Source organism: Geotrypetes seraphini, chromosome 4 (assembly GCF_902459505.1).
Source record: "Geotrypetes seraphini chromosome 4, aGeoSer1.1, whole genome shotgun sequence".
Lineage (NCBI taxonomy): Eukaryota > Metazoa > Chordata > Amphibia > Gymnophiona > Dermophiidae > Geotrypetes > Geotrypetes seraphini.
This window is the reverse complement of record NC_047087.1, coordinates 184,357,512-184,381,332: the sequence shown is the minus strand read 5'-3', so window position 1 is coordinate 184,381,332 and position 23,821 is coordinate 184,357,512. Positions and strand designations below refer to the sequence as shown.

Here is a 23,821-nt window from a genome sequence, read left to right as displayed (position 1 = left end):
ACTGTGGGTGGGAAGGAGGATCTTAGGGTGGTAACCTTTTCATTAAAGAAATTTGCGAGGGCATCGGCTGATAGAGACGGTGGGAGCACAGATGGGTCCTTTTTTGTAGTTAGGGAGCGCCAGATGTTGAACAGCGCACTGATCTGGTTGTTGGATCTAGAGATCTTGTCTCCGAAGAAGTTTTTCCTGGCTTTTTTTAGTGTAGAATTGTAAAGTTTAATATTGATCCTCCAGGTCTGTCTATCAGAGGGGGATTTGGATTTTTTCCATTTTCGCTCTAGAGCGCGACATTTCTGTTTCAGTTCTCTGTGAAGAGGTAAGTACCAGGGGGCCTTTCGGGGGTAGGAGATGGTTTTAGTGGATATTGGAGCAAGGGAGTGGTAGGTGGACTCGGAGAGGGCAGTCCAGTTGCGCCAATGGGATTCGGGGTCTGTAGGTCTAGGGTTGGAGGAGAGTTGGTTGAGGAATTTGGACCAGAATAGATTGCTCGAGGTTTTTTTGCGAAAGGTTATGGAATGAGAGGGGTGGGGTGGGGAGTCAAGATGGGACATGAAAATGGGGAGGCAGGTAGTCCCTAAGAAGTGATCGGACCAAGGGACTTGTTCCCAGCGAGTGTCGTCGGTTGAAGTTTTGTAGTCGGTGAGATCAAGGAAAGTGGTGAGGTCAAGCATTTTCCCTGTCTATCCCAGTGGGCTCACAGTCTATCTAATGTACCTGGGGCAGTGGAGGATTAAGTGACTTGCCCAGGGTCACAGGGAGCAGCATGGGGTTTGAACCCACAACCTCTGGGAGTTGAGGCTGTAGCTCTAACAAGCTATGCCACAGTCTCCTCCATGGTCTGTGTGCAGGGGCCGCTGAAAAGTTCTCAGCCCAGCCATGACGAGAATGATGTGGAGCCATGGAACTTACAAGTTATTCCACTCTTTTCTTGACACTTTTCGTCTCAGTGATATGAAATGAAAAGTGTCAAGAAAAGAGTGGAATAACTTGTAAGTTTCATGGCTCCACATCATTCTCTTCTTGGTTGGGCTGAGAACTTTTCAGCGGCCCCTCGTATTGTGATGTCATAATGTCTCATTCCAACGGTGCCCAAGAGCCAGCTTCATTGGTGATGTCACAATGGCTTGGTTTCCCTATACTTCTGCCTATTTGCTAGATTCATTTGCCTCATTGAAATGAAAAGTGTGGAATAACTTGTAAGTTTCGTGGCTCCACATCATTCTCTTCTTGGTTGGGCTGAGAACTTTTCAGAGGCCCCTCGTATACTGACATGTTCTCTGAAGAAAGCCGCACCACCGATGGCTGAAACATCAGTTGTAATTATTCAGAAGTGGCAAGACCCGGACAACCACAACAATTGTTATACTGACATGCTTTATGTCACAGGCAATTTTAGAAGAGCCCAAGTGAGCACCTAAATGATGTCTTAGAAATTTTCCCTATAAGGTGTAAATTTACATATTCACGTTCTTTTTTCCTACAAATTCTAGACTGCAACTTTGCGTCTTATTACCCCCAAAACAACAGGGAACAGAAATAACAACCCCCCCCCTTTTTTTTTTTTTTTTTTTACAAAACCACAATAACACTTTTTAGCACAGGCTAGTGCGCTGATTGCTCTGCGCTGCTCCCGATACTCATAGAGTTCCTATGAGCGTCGGGAGCAGCGCAGAGCATTCAGCGTGCCGGCCTGCGCTAAAAACCACAATTGCGGTTAGGTAAAAGGAGGGGGAGGGGGGTAAATGACAGGTTCACCTGAAAGACAGAAAAGTTTATGTACTGTGGCAGAACTTTCACAAATGAGGTGATGTCACGATATTTATATACTGCTATGTACCTGCTTGCGAAAGTGACTAGAACCTTTCCAGTCATTAAATAAATACATTAAATGCATGCACATGACGAAAACGAAATGCGGCAAATGCATATCGCCATATATTTCTGCCTATGCATTGGAGCCAGCTCTGTGGGTGCTTGAGCACCCCCGACATTGAACAAACTCCTTAACGGTGTCCAGGGAGATGTAGTTTTCATTTGGTTCAGCACCCCCCCAATAATTTTGAAAAGTTGGCTCCCAAGTGCCTATGTAAATGCATAATGCATATGAACACCACACACACACACACGATTCACATACCTCTTCTAGCAGTTGGTCAACTCTTCCCAAAATAGCTGTCTCCATTTGGTCGGCTGAGAGCAAAGCAGAGAGCTGAATGTATCTTTCCTCTTCCAAATGCGAAACCCTGGACTGTAGGTTCGAAGTCCTAACGTGGCCCAAGAGGCTGAGAGCCAGAGAAAGCAGAGCCACCACCACAAACCCAAAGCTCAGCAGTCCAGGGCACCCTCTGCACCTCTCTCCAGCCTTTGTCCCGAGGGCAGTTCCACACCCCCTCCATAAGGCACCAGGGCCAGCATCTTTACAGCCCTTTTCCTCCTCCATTCTTCCCTTTTAGTCCCCCAAAAGGAGCAATAAATACATAAATAAATAAATAAATATAATAAATCACGATCCTAGTCCAAGAAGCACAATCCAGAACACGCAAGATTTCAAGCGGGAAATCTTAATGCATCTCGCCAAAAGGTGCTCCCTCAAAAAAAAAAAAAAATGCAATTGATGTGAGGAGAAAGAAGAAAAAGTTACTTTTTTTTTTTTTTAGGAAACGAACGTATCCAAAAAGTTGGGGGGAAACTTTGATAGTTTACCCCTCTTTCTTTTCGTTTTATTACGTTTCAGTTCTTTGGTAAATTGTACATGAAAATCCCCATCACGGAGGTGTGATTTTTCAGCTGCTCTGGAGCTTCACTATAGCTGAGCCTCACTGCTTTGAAACATGACACAGGCTGCTGGCTCTCTCCTCTCTCTGCCACTTTGAACGGCAGGGATCAGATGAACGAGCCGTATTTCCCCCCCCCCCCCCCCCCCAGTGCAACCTCCTCCCTCCCTCTCTCTCCTTATGCAACGATTTATTTATATATGCAAAGTATTTGGGTGGGATCGGACTGTGAAACATCCCTCTCTGCCTAACCCCTGTCCCCACCAGCCCTCAAAGCACCTCTCATGAGCTAACCCTCTCCTTTGATGTGACACTGCTTAGGATTATTTATAGCTTCAGGAAGAGACTGTAAAAACAGCAGTCACACTTTTTCGTTAAGATACTGCAAATGGGATTTCTTTCTTTCTAAGTCGTGATTCTCGTGGAGTAGTCGAATTACTAGGGGGGAGGGGTGGGGGGTCCTACATGGAGCTGCTGGATTTGAAACCACTGGACTGAAGAAGCTTTGTTGAGAGGAAACAATTCAGTTTAAACTGCTTTAGCACTAACTTCTTTCAGCACTGCTTATGCTGTCTCTCACTTGCTGATCCCTGTCAATGGTCCCTGTGCTTCACTCTTCTCCCCTGTTTCTCAATAAAGCAGGTCAGATAGATGTCCTCAATCTTTCATATGACAATTCTCTAGACCAGGGGGGTCTCCAAAGTACGGCCCGCGATATGATTTTATCCGGCCTGGAAAGAATTGTGTGGAAAAGCGCCAACTGGACTAATGTTCCAATGAGAATCTGCAAAAATAACACACACATAGATTTCAAATGCATTAATTAAGATTGTAAAAACAGAAAAACAGTTCTATCATTTACATGAATGGTTTTATTATAATTTGTGATGAAAATATGAGAATTTGCTGGTAGTGTTCGTCATCATTAATATATAATTTAATCTCATATACTTTGGAATTAGTTTATAAAATTTTCTGCTTTCAATAAATCTCATATCTAAAGTTATTTATCTTTTTTTTTTTTTTACTACGGTCTGCTGAAAAGTGCTGAAGTAGCCAATGTGGTCCGCGTGGCGAAATGTTTGGAGACCCCTGCTCTCTAGACCAGTGGTTCCTAACCCTGTCCTGGAGGACCCCCCTCCCCCCCGGCCAGTCGGGTTTTCAGGATAGCCCTCATGAATATGCATGAGAGAAATCCGCATATAATGGAGGTGCCAGGCATGAAAATCTGCTCCATGCATATTCATTAGGGCAAGCATGAAAATCCGACTGGCCTGGTGGTCCTCCAGGACAGGGTTGGGAACCACTGGTCTAGACCATCCTGTACCCTATAATCGTTGGCATTTCAGTTTTCCTTCCTCTCTGACAAGACAGTTACCTCTTTAGGAAGCATTCTGATGCTGCTTTGTATCTATGCAGGCCTATAAGTAATTTATTTTTTTAAAGAGAAACACCCATAGATTGCATTGAAATGACATATTTGGGAGCCATTAAAGTATTGTAATGATTAGAAAAATCTTGTTTCCCTTAAATTTACAAGTTCAATTATGGGGTGGGAGGGAGGGTATTTTTATTGTTACATGTTGTATAAGTATTGATTATATGATAGATAAGGGTGGGGAGGGGGGAGATAAGAGAATATTATATGTATCATTGTTGATTATTAAGTGTTATCACACTTATTATAAGTTTAAAAATGAATAAAGATTAAAAAAAAAAAAGAAATGATCTCAGACAAACATTTCTGTAGAGAATGCAGGATTTCTTTGCCCAAGGATGGGCCTATGATACAGAAGATCATTTTTGTGCTATATGCAAGTTTCCCATATATATATTTTTTGATAAGTTAGATGCACCACTGGGGTGGGGTGGGGCAATTTCTCCAAATGGGTTGGTTTTGCACATAAACCAACTTTTGGTCAGCAACCACATGAACAAAGCTTCTATTAACAGTTGCTGAATCTATCGGTTTCAGTGAATTTTGCTTACTGTATGAAAACTAAGGGCCCTTTTAACAAAGCCATGGTAGCAATAGTGTTGCGGTAAACTAATCGATGCCCATTCAATTCCTATGAGCTTCGGTGCATTTACCGTAGCAGCATTGCTACCGCAGTTTGTAAAAGGGGCCCTAAATCAGTATGGTGGAGAAAAAAAAGCCTCAGACTTAAGAGACAGGTCAACAATAATGTTTATAGAGTACTGCCTCAAGTACAACTATAGGCACAGACACACACACAAAAAAAAATCCACCACAAACTGCATATCAGACAGAAAAGCAAAAGGAAACCACTTGACCATTGCACCCAGAAAAAAGCCACTTATCTTTAAAGCTGATATCTAACCGTCATATCAATCTTCTGTAATGATGTATTCAAACTACTTCCTAAGGATTTCCCGGGGCACTCAGAAATAGACTGTTTTAAATTAATAAATAAGATGATTGATCAGTTTCTGGGGAATCACCTTAAAATCAAAGGCTTTCACCCGGGTATATCCCACAGGCAACGTGCATCATAAAATGCACTATGGGTCCTACCCAAAAACATCATTTAAATCAGCACATATTTTAGTGCCCAAGTGTACTGTGCAATAAAACTTTCAAAACATGTAATATCAGCATCACTGTGATTCTTTAAAAGTGTCTGAAAACTAGAAAGCTGAATGCCCCTATGGTAGCCCACAGTACAGGTAAAGAACATTAATTTGACCATATGTGTTGGTCAATAATAGACCAAGTTTCACAGGATTTTGATGGAGATAGGAAAACATTTCTGCTATCCAGAAAGCAATTTTGGATTTACACTTTACGGCATGAATGAATCAGTTGAATGGCTGACAGCTGCTAATTTCAGGGGTTGATTTTCCAATGATCTTCAAGCAGTGCATTTGTTATTCACGATGCCAATACGTTTCACGTTGCAGGAGGCGTTGCCTAGGACTTCATTTGGTTTTAAATGTGTTCACACTGAATTTTTTTTTTTCAGTCACAGAAATCTAGAAATAGCGGTTCTCTGAAGGTAGTGGGTTGAACTTCTGAGCTTGTCCCTGAGTCATCCCCCACCCAAATAAAGTTCAAGACAGAAAAATCTGCAGGCACAGTCATAGCAGCTGACTTCTGGGATGATGAAGGACTTTGCTTCTGGAGTTCATGTACACAAGACAACCATAACCAGGGAGAGTTACATTAACACAGTGATGACTTTGTGAGAGTCAAAGATGAGGAAAACTCACAGCATCCGTGCCGATTCTTCACGAGAATGCCTTGGTTAAAAAAAAAAAAAATCTTTCTTCACTCTTTGGAAGTTACGTACGATTAAGTCTTTTTTTAGTTCCACTGCATTTAGAATACTGGTCCAATCTCTGGTACTTAGTATACTGGACTACTGTAATTCAGTTCATTTGGCAGGTCTTCAGTCAAATTTGCATAGATTGCATAAAATCCAGTATGCGGCTGTGCGTCTAATTTTTGATTTGAAAAAAAAAAAAATCGGATCATGTTACTCCATACTACAGACAACTCCATTTGAGGCCAGAGTTTGGTTTAAATTTGGGATGCTCTGTTATAAAGCCATATATGGTCAGGCACCTGGTTATTTACTAGAACAATTTACATTTTTTAAGGCGGTTCGTCCACTAAGGTTAACTTCATTATTTGTGTTCCCTCCAGTATGAGGATGTCTTTAAAATAAATTTTTGCATTAAACAATTGCATATCAGGCTGCTAGTTGGGATTCAGAACTGCGTATTTTGTTTGCCTCTTCGATTGCATTTCTGAAAACTATTAAAGACATCTCTTTTTGTAAAATAACATCCTACTACAAATACTAGATACAATAGGAATCACAGATAAGGTACACGCATGGTTTCAAGGACTCCTACAGTCCAGAACTTACAGAGTAAAGTTGAACAAAGAAAAATCAGAACTATTGCCAACCCCTGCGGCGTACCCCAAGGATTTCCACTATCCCTACGTTGCATTCCTCGGCACCTGCCTGGACAAATTAGGCTTAACCTCCTATAGCTACGCAGACGACATCACCATTCTCCTTCTTTTTGACCAACCAACGTCCTCCATGACAGACACACTACACAGGACATTTGAAACAGTAGCAACATGGATGAAAAATCACAAACTGAAACTGAACCCAGACAAGACAAAATCCATTCTCCTCGAAAATAACAGAACCCTAACCATAACAAATATAGTAATAAACTCAATCACATACCCCATACAACCCACTCTAAAACTTCTAGGAATGACGATAAGACAGATGCTGTACCATGCAACCACAAATCAACAAAACAATACAAAAATCATTCGCGGTCATGAGAAATTTAAGGCAAGTCCAAAAATTCTTCGACAGAACACAATTCCAGCTCTTGGTCCAGTCCCTAGTCCTAGGTCTTCTAGATCAGTGTTTTTCAACCTTTTTTGGGCAAAGGCACACTTGTTTCATGAAAAAAATCACGAGGCACACCACCATTAGAAAATGTTAAAAAATTTAACTCTGTGCCTATATTGACTATATATAAAGTAATTCTCTTGAATAGGAATCAAATAAACACAAAGAAAGTATTTTATAATTACTTTATTATGAAATATTAAGTAAACAGAATAGTGAAAAATTATAAAATACTTTATTCAGTGCGAAACCTAGGCCTGTTGGCTGAACACAAAGCTGATATTCTGGCTGGAATCGAAGAAAGACACACACGTAGCTCTTCGTCAACAGCTCTCAGTCTCTCTCTGTATTTGGTTTTTATAGCATACAAAAATAGACAAATATACCCTCCATCCTTTTTATTAAACCACAATAGCAGTTTTTAGCGCAGGGAGCTGCGCTGAATGCCCAGCGCTGCTCTTGACGCTCATAGGCTCCCTGCGCTAAAAACCACTATTGCGGTTTAGTAAAAGGTGACCATATTGTAAAATATAGACAGCAGATATAAATTCAGAACTGTGCATAGTAAGTGAAGGGAAGTTTTCATCTCTGGGAATTTACCCAGTTAACTATTAAGTTATTTGGGCAAATTCCTTTGAAAACTGTGGTAATACTGCCTCCACTTTGCTAAATTTAAAATAAAATCATTTTTCCTACCTTGTCTGGTGATTTCTGGTTGCACTTTCTTCTTCTGACTGTGCATCCAATCTTTCTTCCCTTCTATCAGCCTGTATGCTTTCTCTCCTCCACACCTCATTCCCTCCCCCAACTTTTTCTTCCTCTCTCCCTGACCTTTCTTTCTTTTTTTCTGTTTCTCTTCTTTCCTTCTGTTTCCCTGCCTGCCCCCTTTCTTTCTTTCTCCCTGCCGTTCCCCAAGCCACTGCCACTGCCGCTGCCATCGGGGAACAGGACTCACCAATGGATAACAGGCCCCAAAGCCGACACCGACGCATGCTCTCCCTGACGTCAATTCTGCAATCGGAGAGGAAGTTCCGCCCAGCCAGGCAACGATTGGCTGGCCCGAACTTCCTCTCCGACTGCAGAATTGACGTCAGGGAGAAGAAGACTTATCGGCTCGATAGATTAGATTGCCAAGACAAAGTGAGTCCTGGGTGATCGACTCACTTTGCCTTGGCGAGCTACTGGCGCCCCTGCCTTAGAACACTGCCTAGGACCCTGGGGGAGCCCGGGCCCCCTGTCAGCTCCGGGCCCCTGAATGCAGGACTGGTAGTACTGCCCTGATGGCGGCCCTGCGGCACACCAGCGGTTGAAAAACACTGTTCTAGATTACTGCAACATTTTCTATCTCCCCTGCCCCGCAACCATGACAAAACAACTACAAACAGTTCAACACACAGCTCTAAGACTTATCTATTCACTGAGGAAACATGACCACATCACTGCAGCATACCTCAACTCACACTGGCTCCCAATACAAGCATGAATACTATTCAAATTCTACTGCCTACTATTTAAAACCATAAACAGAGATAGCCCAGCCTACCTGAACAACCGCCTAATCCTAACTATCACAACCAGACATAGGAGAACCCACACACCATTCATGCACCCCCCAATCAGAGACGTCAAACAAAAAAAACTGTATGATGGTCTTCTAGCCACACAAGCAGCAAAACTAGACTACCAACTGTCCAATTTACTGATAACGACCCCAGACTACAAATTGTTCAGAAAAGAAATAAAAACCCTGCTATTCAAGAAATCCTTGAAGACAAACTAACACCACAAGATTCGTCCCAATTCTCCGAAGCAACCCGCTCTACTCTTTAATTCCTCTGGAAATGGCCAGATAACTCCTTTTGTAATCCGCCTTGAACCGCAAAGTAATGGCGAAATAGAAATCACTAATGTAATATAATGTAATTTCACTGTGATGTAAAGTCTCTTGATGATGTAAACCGCATCAATCTGGAAGGTAGTGCGGTCTAGAAATATATTGCAATGTAATGTAATGAGAATGTGGGTTTCAGCAGCTGAACCATCCACCCTAGAGTCCTGACCTAGCTCCCCGGATTATTTCCGGTTCTGAATTTTGAAGAAATCTTTCCATTGACAGTGGTTTCTAAGTGATGAAGATGCCAAGGAAGCTGTGAAATCCTGGTTTGAAGATCAAACAGAAGAATTCTTTTCAAAGGAATTAAAGTGGAAATGTGGATGAAGTGTATGGAGTTATTAGGGAACTATATAAAAAAACAACAACATTTTTTTGAAAACTCTTGTTTCCTACTGAGGTAGATAAATTATTAAATGCCCTTCATACTACTACTCCTACTTATCACTTATATAGTACTGAAAGGTGTTTGCTGCGCTGTACATTTTGACATTAATAGATGGTCCCTTCTCAGAAGAGCTTACAATCTAACTTGGACAGAGAAATATGACATTTAGGGTTGGGGATGCAGAACCCAGGTTGAGAGGAGTTAGGAGTCGAAGGCACTCTCAAAGAGTTGGCTTTTAACTGGGCATTGAACACTGCCAGAGACGGAGCCCGCCATAGGGATTCGGGCACCTTGTTCTAAACATGATTTAGTTTTGTTACATTGTTTGATTTTTATTTTTATTTTTTTATGTTGGTTGCAGCACGTTTGAATTGCTATGTACATAAAGTGAAAAAAAAAAATAAATTTTTGATTAGTGTCTGTTTTGTTTTAGAATGTTGAAACCAGCCTTTGACACAGCATGAGTAAAACATGGCCCATGTTAGGCTATTTGGTCCAAGTCTCTAATAAGAGACACACTTTCTCAAGCTAAGTACCTTTTTTGATATGGATTATTGTGAAAGAGTTTTTCAAAATATATGTGTTTCATAAGTACAGTAAAACCTTGGATTGCAAGTAACTTGGTTTGCAAGTGTTTTGCAAGACAAGCAAAACATTTTATCAAATTTTAACTTGATATACAAGCAATGTCTTGCAATACAAGTACATACAGTAGACACACATCACAACCGAGCAATGGTTCTTCTCTCTCTGACGCTGCAGGAGTGTAGTGACTGTTCTAAATGAGCGAGGTCTTACAATACAAGTACGTATAGTATTTTGTATTAAAGTTTTGGGGTTGTGGAATGAATCATCTGAGTTTCCATTATTTCTTATGGGGAAATTCGCTTTGATATACAAGTGCTTTGGTTTACAAGCATGCTTCTGGAACTAATTATGCTCGCAAACCAAGGTTTTACTGTATTTGCCTAACAATATTTGAAGAGTTAGGTGAATCACGAGCAGAGTGGCTCATGTAAAACAAGTCACCACTGAGGCTTCTGAAGATTATATCCTGCATGAAGACTGTACCTGTGCTGTTCATAAATTATACATTGAGCGTTGAGCATATGTACAAGAGTCTGTTCACAATACCATAACACTGAAGCTGTTACAGTATACGGTATTCTTTTCCAGTTTCATCTTTAGAGGAGAGGTAGGGGGACACCAACCACTGGGGGATTAAGGAGATGTCATGCCTTAATTCCTCCAATGGTCAGCTGCTCAATCAGAGCACTGTTTTTGTACTCTACCTGTAGATATGATGGGCATCTTTAGTTACTTGTTTCATTCTCTTTAGACCTGGATATTTCCTTCACTTTAGTAATCGCTGTTGAAAACCCTGATTTTGGACCTTCCATAGTCCTTCTCAAAATACACTCACAACACACCCAGGGCCGGATTAACCAATAGGCCTACGAAGCACATGCCTAGGGCCCAACATTGTCATGGGGACCCAGGCCCGGCGTTATAGGGAACAAACAGGACAGCTGCCCTGGGCCCCACAGATCCAGGGGGGCCCCGCGGTCCAAAGTGCTCTATCCAAAAGCTAAATTTTCCTTTTCAGAAAGGCCCGACACGGCAGCCGTTCTCACAAGCTGCCGGTGGCTGCCCTGAAGCTTTCCCTCTGCAGCGATCTGCCCTGTCAGAAACAGGAAGTTGCAGCAGAGAGAAAACTTCAGAGCAGCCGCCGGCAGCTTGTGAAAAATGCTGCCATGTCGGACCCTTCTGAAAACGAACCTACCCGACAACGCTGCCCTCAAGTCTTTCAGCCGCCATGCTTTAAGACGCTATGCTCTCGTCTTTCTCTGCCTTTGCCGTTCATAGTCGCCTGCACCCTCCCGATTGCTGTTGCGGCGTGGGTCTGCAGTCCTCCGGCTGCCTGTACCCTGATCCTCCCGGCTGCCTGCACCTGAGGTAACTTGATTGTTTCTATCAAGTATTTCCTTTGTGAACAGTTTTGGTTGATTTATAGTTTGATTATCCTTAAGTAAAAAAATTAGAAAAGCTAGCTTGAATAACAACAAAACAATTTTAACAGCATTTCCCTGGTTGTATGTGGCTCTGGTTTGTTTTTGCCCCCCTGCCTTTATTAGTTTTATTGATATATATGTTTTCTATTTAATGTGTTTTACCTACCATGTTGCCCCGAAAATAAGACAGTGTCTTATATTTACTTGGGGCCCAAAAAAGTCACTAGGTCTTATTTTCGGGGTATGCACATGGCTATCTCTCCCTTCCTCTCCTTCACCCCAATTCTTCTTCTTTCCTTTCTTTCCCCCACATATGCAGCATCTTTCCTCCCCTCCCTCCCATCCCTTGTGCAGCCTTGCCCAGCTTCTATCCTTCCCTCTCTCCCATCCCTTGTGCAGCAGAACCCATGAGCACCCTCCGACCCCAACTGTGCAGCCGAACCTCCACTGACCACGAACGAGCCCTACCTTCATGCGAAGCAGCGTCGGGCTGGCAGCACTCTGAACAGGCTGCTTGGCCTTGTCCGTCTGGGATTTCATTCAGTAATGCGGCAGAGTGAAATCCCCAACTGGGTGAGGGCATATCTGTGTTCTGTGTGTATGAAAAACATGGTTTTCTGTTAGCGTTGGCGAAATGTATTAGGTATGGTTCTTGGGAGCACCTTGAATAAACCCGATTTGAATTTCCTTATTGTTTGTCGATCTTCTTTTGTTTCATGTTGGATTCGTTGGACTGCTTGCCTTGTTGTTTCGTTACAAGTTAACATACATGGAGTGGAGCGTACTAGAGAAGTTATAGATTTGGTTGCTTATACATACAAATGGGTTACAGTTGGTTGACGTAGAGTGAGGCATTTGAAAGGCGCTGTAAACTTGGTTATTAATATAGACTTATATTTCGGATAGTATTACTGCTTTATAATATATTTGAACACTTTTATATACGTATTGAAAGGGTTCAGCGTTAATGTCCTGGGTAAGTAGGTGGGAAGGGAAGGAAGGGGGGATTTGTTCAGAGATGTTTGGGGTTGCATAGATGAAAAACTGTGCACTGGTATGCTAATCTTTGTTTTGAATTAAAAAAAAAAAAAAAAGAAATACAAGTGGAAATAAAGAAGTAAATAAGAAAACAGATAAATGGGGTGGGGCAGGGGCAGGGCAGGACCAGGGGGATCCAGTGTACTTGTGTGCCTAGGTGCCCTCGAAGAATTAATCCTGCCCTGAATACACCCCTCGCTATTTGGATGTATGGCAGTATCAGATATCCAAATCCTGCCTTTGAAAAACTGGGATTTGGGCATTTCAAACACAGAGACGTCTATTTTATCATTCTGGCTTGTCCATACTTCAAAAATAAGGTCCATATTGTTTTATATTTTAACAGATTATTTTGCTATGTTAAGAGTATTCAGTATTCCTTGTATATTTAAACTTCTATATGCTTATCAGTGGCAAGTCACGAAGGGGGGGGGGGGGGGCAAGGAGACCTGGGTCCCCTCATGTTCGTCTTCCCTCCTAATGTTGTTACCTTTACATATTGAATTTGATACAGATTGTAACCTTTAAAGACTTTTCCTATTGTTTCTATATTGTTTTTTTTTTTATTTTTATTGGTTTTTTTTTAGTTGTTGTTCGTTTTTGAAATATTGTTTGTCTATGTAATAATATACCTATGTTTTTAAATATTCGTACTATTTTGTATATTGCCTAGAATGTAGATTAGGCGATTAATCAAACTATATAATAAACTTGGAAACTTGGAAACTTGGTACAACCCCAACGCCCAAATTGATAAACCATGTGCTGCTATGGCTGGCAGGGGTCCTCAAACCATGAAAGTGGAAGAGGTCCTCTAGGAGCGGCCTGGCAATCAGCAGCACTGGGCTACCACCACCCTACCCACCTTGCATGCTCATTTTTCACACATGTGTGAAAACTGAGCATGTGCATGGGGGCAGTGCTTCAGCAGCCCATGTTAATAGCTATCAACTGCCAGGCTGACCTTGGAAGACCTCTTCTGCTGGCAGGGCTTCAGGATCCCCCCTATTACTCAGATATTTTGAGGTTGTGATAAGAGAGGGCATGGAAAGAAGTATGAAGCAGAAAGTGGAAGCAGGGCAAAATTTTATTCTCCCACCCCACACACTTTAGGCTCAGCCTCCCCACCCAAAATGATAGTCTGGCTATATGATAATTTGCTTTGAACTTTTTTTGATATAGGAGGACTAAAAGTGAATACATTTGAAAAGAAACTGCAATGAGAGGGCATAGAATGAAGTTAAGAGGTGATTGGCTCCAGAGTAATCTAAGGAAACAGAAAGGGTGGTAGATGCATGGAACAGTCTCCCGGAAGAAGCGGTGGAGACAGAGACTGTGTTTGAATTCAAAAGGGCCTGGGATAGGCACATGGGATCTCTCGGAGAGAGAATGAAATAATGGTTTCTGTGGATGGGCAGACAAGTTGGGCCATTTGGCCTTTATCTGCCATCATGTTTCTATGAGTTGACCTGAGCAGTCAAGTATGTCCTAGAATCCTTAAGATATTATCTGTTGTGAGACATTTATCACTAAAACCAATAACAATCCCCTAAAGTTGATTTATTAAAAAGCAGAATCCAACTCACAAATAACGAGGTAGTTCATAACCTTCCAACCTTTTGTTTAAGTTACAGATCAGAAGCCTTTGAAAAAAACTTCAGCACAGACTTTTCTTGAGACGACAATGGTGAAGACCAAGTCTGTTTGCTAAGGGGGAGGATATGTGAGGGAGTAAATAATCCTAAGGATAAAACAGGAGCAGAATCTGCAGGCCTCATAATTGGTTTATTTCAATTAATGTTTTACTTAGCTCTCCTAGGTTTGCTTTATTTGTAATGGGAATTAGATGTTATTTGTATGATGATGATATTTTAATAGCTTTCCATGCTATGATCTTGTTTTACCCTGGCTGAAGCCTGGATTTATTAGAATAATCAGCAAATGAATCCTGGGGAAAAAATTGCTCTGAGCACAAGATGGTCAGTGTAAAAAATGACCAAACATTGACCTGCTTTTTTTTTTCCAGGGATTAGAGTTCCCTATATTTTACCTAGAAGACTAAGGATTCCTTTTATTCTTCTCAATAGAATTTGTAAGGATTATACAAAAGGGATTGAGAATATCTGTTGGGGGGGGGGAGCAAAGTAATTCTCCGATAATTTAACAGAAAGGGATAACATTTGGGATACAAGAAAACCTGGTAAGTAAAAAATAGATTGATTTTGAAAATGGGCCAAATTGGACCAGGGGATCCAGAAAAATAAGCCCCTCATTTCTAGCTTCTGTAGCATAAAAATTTAGATACAATGAAACATAGCAGTATGAAATCCCTCTTTTCTAATTGCCTTTCTACAGTCTTCAGCTGTCACACACTGCTCTACTCCCAAATCTATCCCCTTAAATCTTCCCCACTATCCAATAAACTATCTCCTGCAAGCATCCACCCACCTCACAAAACCTAGCTCTTCTAAGATTACTCTGCCAGCCCATATACATCTCTAGCCTCAGAAAACTATCATCACAGTTCCCCTCTCCCCCTACAGCATTGGTCTCAAACTTCCAGTCTGGGGGCCACATGCGGCCCGCCAGATACTATTTTGAGGCCCTCTGTATATTTATCATAATCACAAAAGTAGAATAAAACAGTTTCTTGATCATATGTCTCTTTAGCTATAAATGACAATATTATTATTAAGACTTAGCCCAAAGGAAAGATTTATAAGCTATAAAGAGTTTTACCTCATGCAAAATTGTCATATCTTTAATAAGACATTAACTATTTTTTCTGAGGCCCTCCAAGTACCTACAAATCCAAAATGTGGCCCTGCAAAGGGTTTGAGTTTGAGACCACTGCCCTACAGCTACACTACTGCATTACAAACAGCTCCTCACCAAAACTATCCCCTGCAATTCTCCAACCACCATGCAAACTTCCCTTCCAAGAACTACCCCCATAACTCTCCCACGATCCTGCAAACTGTCCCCTGATAAAAATCTCACCACACTGCCCCAACTCTCCCAGTTACTCCCTATGGACAAAACACACGCAAAGCACAAAGAATACAGATAACACACAGAAGCAGAAGCATCCCCCCAAAGGAATTACAAATAATACTATTATGATTATACTGCATTTTAAATTAAGATATACATCAGATTAAAGCTGCATTCTGATTAAAATTTTTAATCGTAATTAATCACATGATTAAAAAAAATTAATCATGATTAACTGTACTGTATGCATTTTCCACTTTAGTTCATTGTGACTCTGGGCAAGTCACTTAACCTTCCATTGTCTCAGGTACAAAATAAATGCCTGTATATAATATGTAAACTGCTTTGACTGTAGTCACAGAAAGTTGGTATATCAAATCCCATCCCCCTTCCCTTCCATAAAATAATAATCTCCCTCCCTTCCAATCCCAGATCATTACCTTGGTCTTCAGTTGGTCCCCAGCAGTGGCAATGTTGCATATAGAAGGCCTGAGTCTGTAACTAGTGCCTAAAAAAGATAGACGCCTAAAGTTAGGCACCAACTGTATGTCAATCTCATGTGGAGGAGCATAATCAAAACATACATCTAAGTCCAATTTGAACACATGGCGCTAGATGCCCAAAGTCGGCAGTGGGAAAATGCCCATTTTTGAAAAACACATCTAGAATATTTTGGGAGGAAAATCGTCTATCTGGACGTCCAGGCCATTGGGTCACTCAGACCTCCAGGATGTCTATCTTTATACCACATTTTCGACCAAAATTTCATCCAAGTCCCAAATGCCCAGAACAAGACCATTTGGATGTGGGAGGGGCCAATAATGTAATAGACTGGCCACCGAGGCATGGCAACAGAGCAGTGGGCCACCTTACATGGCTGTGAACTTCACATAAAGGGTGCCACATAAACATCTCAGGATCCTCAGCTACCAGGAGTTCCAGGCAAATACTGACTATAATTAAGGAAGAAACAAAGGATTTTAACACTGATGTTGTTATCCATCTGGGAACAAATGACCTGGCCAACAACTCCACACTTGCAGCACAGAAAGCTTTTCGGGAGCTTGGTGAGGGCGTGAAACCTTTTGTAAAGACTTTAGCTTTTTCTGAAATACTGCCTGCATATGGAAAAGGAGAGCAAAGAGTGAAAAACACAGAGGACTTTAATAGAGGCTCAGAGCCTGGTGTCATCAAGAAGGCTTCAGGTACATAGGAGGATGGGGAAATACATGGAAGGACAAGAAGCTATATTGCACTGATGGGCTACATATTACTACAGCAGGAAAAAGAAACCTTGCAGAGAAATTCAGACAATATTTTTCCAGGCATTTAAACTAGAAGGTGGGGGTGGTGTATGTACAAAGGACAATTATAGAGACCACCCCCGGCAAAAGAAAAGATGTGATAGTAGTAAAGGCTGCAACATAAGCAATATCAGCAACTCATTTCTTAGTATTGCAACGGAAAGTGAAACGACACAAAAATCCATACAAAAAAGGAGATTATCGCTGAAAAATAGCTGGAAAGCGATGACCACAAATGCTCGCAGTCTAAGCAACAAAGTTCATGATCTGCAAGCCCTGATAGTAGAGGCAGATCTAGATATTGTTGCTATCACAGAGACATGGTTCAGTGAATCACATGGATGGGATACAAACATACCGGGATATAATCTTTTTAGGAAGGACAGAGATGGTCATAAAGGTGGAGGAGTAGCTCTCTATGTAAAGATCAATATCCAAGCGACCGAAATGCAAGGGACCTGGGGAGAGGAAGAAGCGATATGGATTGCTCTGAAAAGAGAAGATGGAACTTCTATCTACGTGGGTGTAGTCTACAGACCTCCGACTCAATCGCAGCAAATTGATAAGGATCTGATTGTGGATATCCAAAAGTTTGGAAGGAAAGAGGAGGTTCTGCTGTTGGGAGATTTCAACCTGCCGGATGCGGACTGGAATGTTCCGTCTGCGGAATCGGAAAGAAGTAGGGAGATTGTGGATGCCTTTCAAGAGGCTCTGCTCAGACAAATGGTGACGGAACCCACAAGGGAAAAAGCGATATTGGATCTGGTCCTCACAAATGGAGAGAGTATCTCTAATGTTCGAGTGGGTGCTCACCTGGGTAGTAGCGATCATCAAACGGTTTGGTTTGATATAACGGCTAAAGTGGAGAGCGGCCGCACGATACTTAAAGTCCTAGATTTCAAACGTACGGACTTTAATGCAATGGGAAAGTACCTGAAGAAAGAGCTGTTAGGATGGGAGGACATAAGAGAAGTGGAAAGACAGTGGTCTAAGCTGAAAGGAGCGATAAAAATGGCTACGGACCTTTATGTGAAGAAAATCAATAAAAACAAAAGAAAAAGGAAGCCGATATGGTTCTCCAACCTAGTGGCTGAGAAAATAAAGGCGAAAGAGTTGGCGTTCATGAAATATAAAAAAACCCAAGAAGAGGAGAGCAGAAAGGACTACAGGGTGAAACTGAAAGAAGCCAATAGAGAGATACGTTTGGCGAAGGCACAGGCGGAAGAACAAATGGCTAAAAATGTAAAAAAGGGAGATAAAAATTTTTTCAGATATATTAGTGAAAGGAGGAAGATAAAAAATGGAATTGCTAGGCTAAAAGATGCTGGGAACAAATATGTGGAGAGTGATGAGGAGAAAGCAAATGTGCTAAACAAATACTTCTGTTCTGTGTTCACAGAAGAAAATCCTGGAGAAGGACCGAGATTGTCCGGCAAAGTTACACGAGAAAATGGAGTAGATTCTGCGCCGTTCACGGAGGAGGGTGTTTATGAGCAACTTGAAAAACTGAAGGTGGACAAAGCGATGGGACCAGACGGGATCCATCCCAGGATACTAAGGGAACTCAGAGAGGTTCTGGCGAGTCCTATTAAAGACTTGTTCAACAAATCTCTGGAGACGGGAGTGATTCCTGGGGATTGGAGGAGAGCGGATGTGGTCCCTATTCATAAAAGTGGTCACAGGGATGAAGCAGGAAACTACAGGCCGGTGAGCCTCACTTCAGTTGTTGGAAAAATAATGGAAGTGTTGCTGAAAGAAAGGATAGTGTATTTCCTTGAATCTAATGGGTTACAGGATCCGAGGCAACATGGCTTTACAAAAGGTAAATCGTGCCAAACGAACCTGATTGAATTTTTTGATTGGGTGACCAGAGAGCTGGATCGAGGACATATGCTAGATGTAATTTACTTGGATTTCAGCAAAGCCTTTGATACAGTTCCTCATAGGAGGCTGTTGAACAAACTTGAAGGGCTGAAGTTAGGACCCAAAGTGGTGAACTGGGTCAGAAACTGGCTGTCGGACAGACGCCAGAGGGTGGTGGTTAATGGAAGTCGCTCGAAGGAAGGAAAGGTGACTAGTGGAGTCCCTCAGGGTTCGGTGCTGGGGCCAATCCTGTTCAATATGTATGTAAGTGACATTGCTGAAGGGTTAGAAGGAAAAGTGTGCCTTTTTGCAGATGATACCAAGATTTGTAACAGAGTAGACACCGAAGAGGGAGTGGAAAATATGAAAAAGGATCTGCAAAAGTTAGAGGAATGGTCTAATGCCTGGCAACTAAAATTCAATGCAAAGAAATGCAGAGTAATGCATTTGGGGATTAATAATAGGAAGGAACCGTATATGCTGGGAGGAGAGAAGCTGATATGCACGGACGGGGAGAGGGACCTTGGGGTGATAGTGTCCGAAGATCTAAAGGCGAAAAAACAGTGTGACAAGGCAGTGGCTGCTGCCAGAAGGATTCTGGGCTGTATAAAGAGAGGCGTAGTCAGTAGAAGAAAGAAGGTGTTGATGCCCCTGTACAGGTCATTGGTGAGGCCCCACTTGGAGTATTGTGTTCAGTTTTGGAGATCGTATCTGGCGAAAGACATAAGAAGACTTGAGGCGGTCCAGAGGAGGGCGACGAAAATGATAGGAGGCTTGCGCCAGAAGACGTATGAGGAGAGACTGGAAGCCCTGAATATGTATACCCTAGAGGAAAGGAGAGACAGGGGAGATATGATTCAGACGTTCAAATACTTAAAGGGTATTAACGTAGAACAAAATCTTTTCCAGAGAAAGGAAAATGGTAAAACCAGAGGACATAATTTGAGGTTGAGGGGTGGTAGATTCAGGGGCAATGTTAGGAAATTCTACTTTACGGAGAGGGTGGTGGATGCCTGGAATGCACTCCCGAGAGAGGTGGTGGAGAGTAAAACTGTGACTGAGTTCAAAGAAGCGTGGGATGAACACAGAAGATTTAGAATCAGAAAATAATATTAAAGATTGAACTAGGCCAGTTACTGGGCAGACTTGTACGGTCTGTGTCTGTGTATGGCCGTTTGGAGGAGGATGGGCAGGGGAGGGCTTCAATGGCTGGGAGGGTGTAGATGGGCTGGAGTAAGTCTTAACAGAGATTTCGGCAGTTGGAACCCAAGCACAGTACCGGGTAAAGCTTTGGATTCTTGCCCAGAAATAGCTAAGAAGAAAAAAAAAAAAAAAAATTTAAATTGAATCAGGTTGGGCAGACTGGATGGACCATTCTGCCGTCATCTACTATGTTACTATGTATGTTACTATGTCACCAGATCTCCAAACCCACTATAACCACCTGTCTACAACCCCAATAGCCTTTATGGCTGCAGATGTCACCTATATGGCAGTAGAGTAGGGTTTTGGGGTTTTTTTTTTGGTGGGCTCCCATTTTCCACCATAAATGTAGTGGTTAGGGTGGCTTACTCCTTTCTATGGTTCACTAGCCCAGGATCCAGGCTATTTAAGACACCTGTGTGCAGTTCTACTAGGCTTTCCTATACCAGGTGTTGATGTTCTGGAACAGGTAGGTTCTTTTAAATTTTTATCTTTGTGGGTGTGTGAGGGTGGTCAGTGAACACTGGGGGAGTCTGTGGGGGTCTTTGTCTCTGCAGTGGTTATCTGGTCACTTTGGATACCTTTTTTGGCACTTATACCTGTTTTCACATCGTTTAACTCACAACGTCTAAGTTTAACCCAGGATGTCTAGTAAAACACTGGATTATCACTGTAGGATGTCTAAGTCGGCCCACATTCTGCCCAAATACTGCTCTGACCATTCCTCCAGATATGGCCCTTTCAGCTCTGGGTGCACATCGGCATTCAGAGGCATGAGAAGTCCCGCTACAAGTCCAGAAAGTTGGTTTGATTGGACATCTTGTCTATTAGGATGTCCAAGTGCTGACTTAATAAATCTTAACCAATTGTTAGTATATTCACTTCTCTCTAAATCACTAACTATTCTCTGTACTCTTTTTAAATCTCTAATATTGTAAAGCTATATGGTGCCTGTTTATATATTGCGGCCCCATATACACTGTAAAGAGATTATTGGTCTAATACTAACATATACTTCATAATATATGTATATGTATATATATATATATTAATTATTTATTTTTTCAGAAAGACTGCACACACTCGATTGTTCCCCTCGACCCTGAAGAAAAACATTGTTTGAAACATGCATGTCGAGAGAGGTGGCATTGATGAACATTTGAGAGCTAACCTTGAAGCTAAGTAGCTAAGTAATAAGATTAAGTTAGAAGAAAAAGACATTAAGTAAGGAAACGAAGGAAACTAAAATGAAATACAATGAAGAAATAGTTATGGAATTATGAAATTAAGAATGAGTATGAAGCTAAATGAATTTTAGAGTTTTGAGTAAATAAACAATAAAGTGGACTGATGAAGACAAGAGGTTGCTGGGCATTATTCATGATCCAGTTGATATCCGAAGGTCCATACAAATGAAAAAATAAAGAATTAATATATATTTATACATATACTATGAAGTATATGTTAGTATTAGACCAATAATTTCTTTACAGTGTATATGGGGCCGCAATATATAAACAGGCACCATATAGCTTTACAATATTAGAGATTTTAAAAGAGTACAGAGAATAGTTAGTGATTTAGAGAGAAGTGAACAAGTGCTGACTTAGGCAGGTTTTTACATGTTTTAAAGTTCTGATTATGAGCCCCTTAGGCACCCATTACAGAATCATGCTAAGCGCCACCTAACTGAACTTGGGTGCCTGTAATATAGGTGCCTAAATCCTGTAAAGAATCATGCCTAATGGCGCCTGTCTTTCTCCACCCCTAAACATACCTAGTTTGGTGCTAGGCCCCGAGAGGAGCCTATTTTTTTTTTTTTTTTTGCATAATCGCGCCTAAGATGATAGGAATTTAAAAAAATAAAAATTTAATTGGGAGATATGTTTTTCAATTCCTGTGAGCATTGGAGTATTTACCTCACCAGCCCGTGGTAAAAGGCTCTACAACTGTTTGATAAAAGGAGCTCTATATGTAATGCAGATTCCTGCTGTTATGTTTTTATTCAATAATTCGGTAGTTTATACTTTTTACAGTAGTATATTTTAGTATCTGTTATGGTTTGGATGTATTTTAATTATGTCTTTTAATATAATCCTTTTTGAATCCCTCTGGGTTAAGCAGAGTATCAATCCTAAATTGAAATTAATTTAAATTGCCTGCAGTGGGTATTGACTGACAACAGCAGAGATACTATTTTGCTTTGGCTGATGAAAACTCCTTAGACCAGACGAGGGAAATTTGGTCCTTGTGGAATGAAACCCAGTTGGGTTTCAGAATTTGCATAATGAATTTGCTGCCTTTGCTGCAGGCAAAGAGTTCTCGCACATATTCATTATGAAAATTTTGAAAACCTAACAGGTTGTGGCCCTCAAGGACTACCATAGCCATGAACAAACAAAAATGAAGGAAAAGAGGAATGTGCAGCATTTGCAGTAACTTTAACCCAAGAATGAGAACCTCTATAGAATGTTAGAGACACAAGTTTAGAAACTGACCCAAGAAGTGTCCTGGAAGAGAGTTAGGCCTTTGCCGGGCATAAAGACGGTTACTGCACATATGAATGAGACAAACTCAACTATTGGATTTTCAGTCACTCATAAAACAAGACCAATGTGGGACTCGACTGCACTCAGAGCTAGATTTTTTTTGTTAAATTTAATAATGATAGAAAATCTTGGCCAAACAGAATCCATAAAATCTGCAGTATACATGAAAAGTGTCCACAAAGAATCTACTGTGATGTGAGATTCTTTGAAATAGCTGGTGGGCCCCAAGCCTTCACATGCCAACAAGCAGAGAAGAGATTTTGGATTATTTCTGACAATTTCAAGGTAGCATAACGGTGCAATAAGGCAATAGACAAAACTGTACAAATGTGAAATGTATAGGAAGAGGCATAGATCCACATTTCGCTAGAGCTGTTTCAAGGAGTGACCCCCTAAATAAAATAAATCCATGTATTAGAAGATAAACATCAAAATAACAAAATAAATTCATTGTTCATATAAACAATATTTGTGACTTATTTCCTCACCGTTTTATCAGACCTGCTGCCAGCCTTGTAACATTCTCAACATGGCTTTGTCGTCAAAGCAATCATTTAAGTATCTAATTGTCATGTGATTCTTGAAAACCAATCAGTAAGAGCACCATGCTGATCGCAGGAAACTTTGAATCAAGTTAAAGACATCCACTCTATCTCAGCATTCAATCCATAAGGACTAACAGTGTTTAAATCACAAATTCATCTTTGCTCAGGATAGTTGAGATAACTGTCAATGTTACCACCCTCCCACCCTACTTTAATAACATCGATCACTTGCCATCTAAGATCTTGCACTACCATAGGGGCCTGGAGATTTTTAGTTAATGACGACTGCTCCTAGCTATATAAACCTTATTATGTGGATCTATGTCGGAGCCCCATTCAGCTATGCACTAAAGCTAACCCCCTCTTCTACAAAACTGCGCTAGCAGTTTCTAGTGCAGGGAGCTGCGCTGAATGGCTCGCACTGGTCCCGACGCTCATAGGAACTCAGTGAGCATCAGGAGCAGCACGGGCCATTCAGCGCGGCTCTCTGTGCTCTCTCTGCGCTAAAAACTGCTAGCGTGGTTTCGTAGAAGAGGGGGTAAGTTATTAAACTAAATAATTGATTGAAATGAAAAAATATGTAAAAGTTCACATGAAAAATGTGAAAATTAAATTATGCAAAAGAATATAAGTGATATGGTGGTTGGAATGTGACTGGCTAGCTATGCTGAAATCTGTACCACAACAGTCTAGAATTGGTGCAGATGTAGCCGCTAAGGTCTGTTCCTTCCTATCAGTGAATATGTGAAGTTGATGGTTTGCTTCTTGAAGTTGCTTTGAAATTCTCTGAAACTACTGAAGTCAGTGTAATAGAGAGAAATACGAACTGAGATTTTGATATGAGTATCTGATATACC

At 41.3% G+C, this 23,821-nt stretch overlaps 1 protein-coding gene across 12 annotated transcripts in view; it reads right to left on the bottom strand.

Annotated features, from left to right (window-relative positions):
• COL13A1 (collagen type XIII alpha 1 chain) overlaps positions 1 to 2,857 on the bottom strand; it is a 646,904-nt gene extending 644,047 nt beyond the window's left edge. For all 12 annotated transcript variants that reach the window (XM_033940521.1, XM_033940520.1, XM_033940522.1 and 9 more), the window contains exon 1: positions 2,138 to 2,857. In XM_033940521.1, the coding sequence (XP_033796412.1) occupies positions 2,138 to 2,440 (303 nt within the window). In that variant the 5' untranslated portion in view covers positions 2,441 to 2,857. The remainder of the gene's footprint in view (positions 1 to 2,137) is intronic.
• Between the last annotated feature and the right edge of the window lie 20,964 nt (positions 2,858 to 23,821).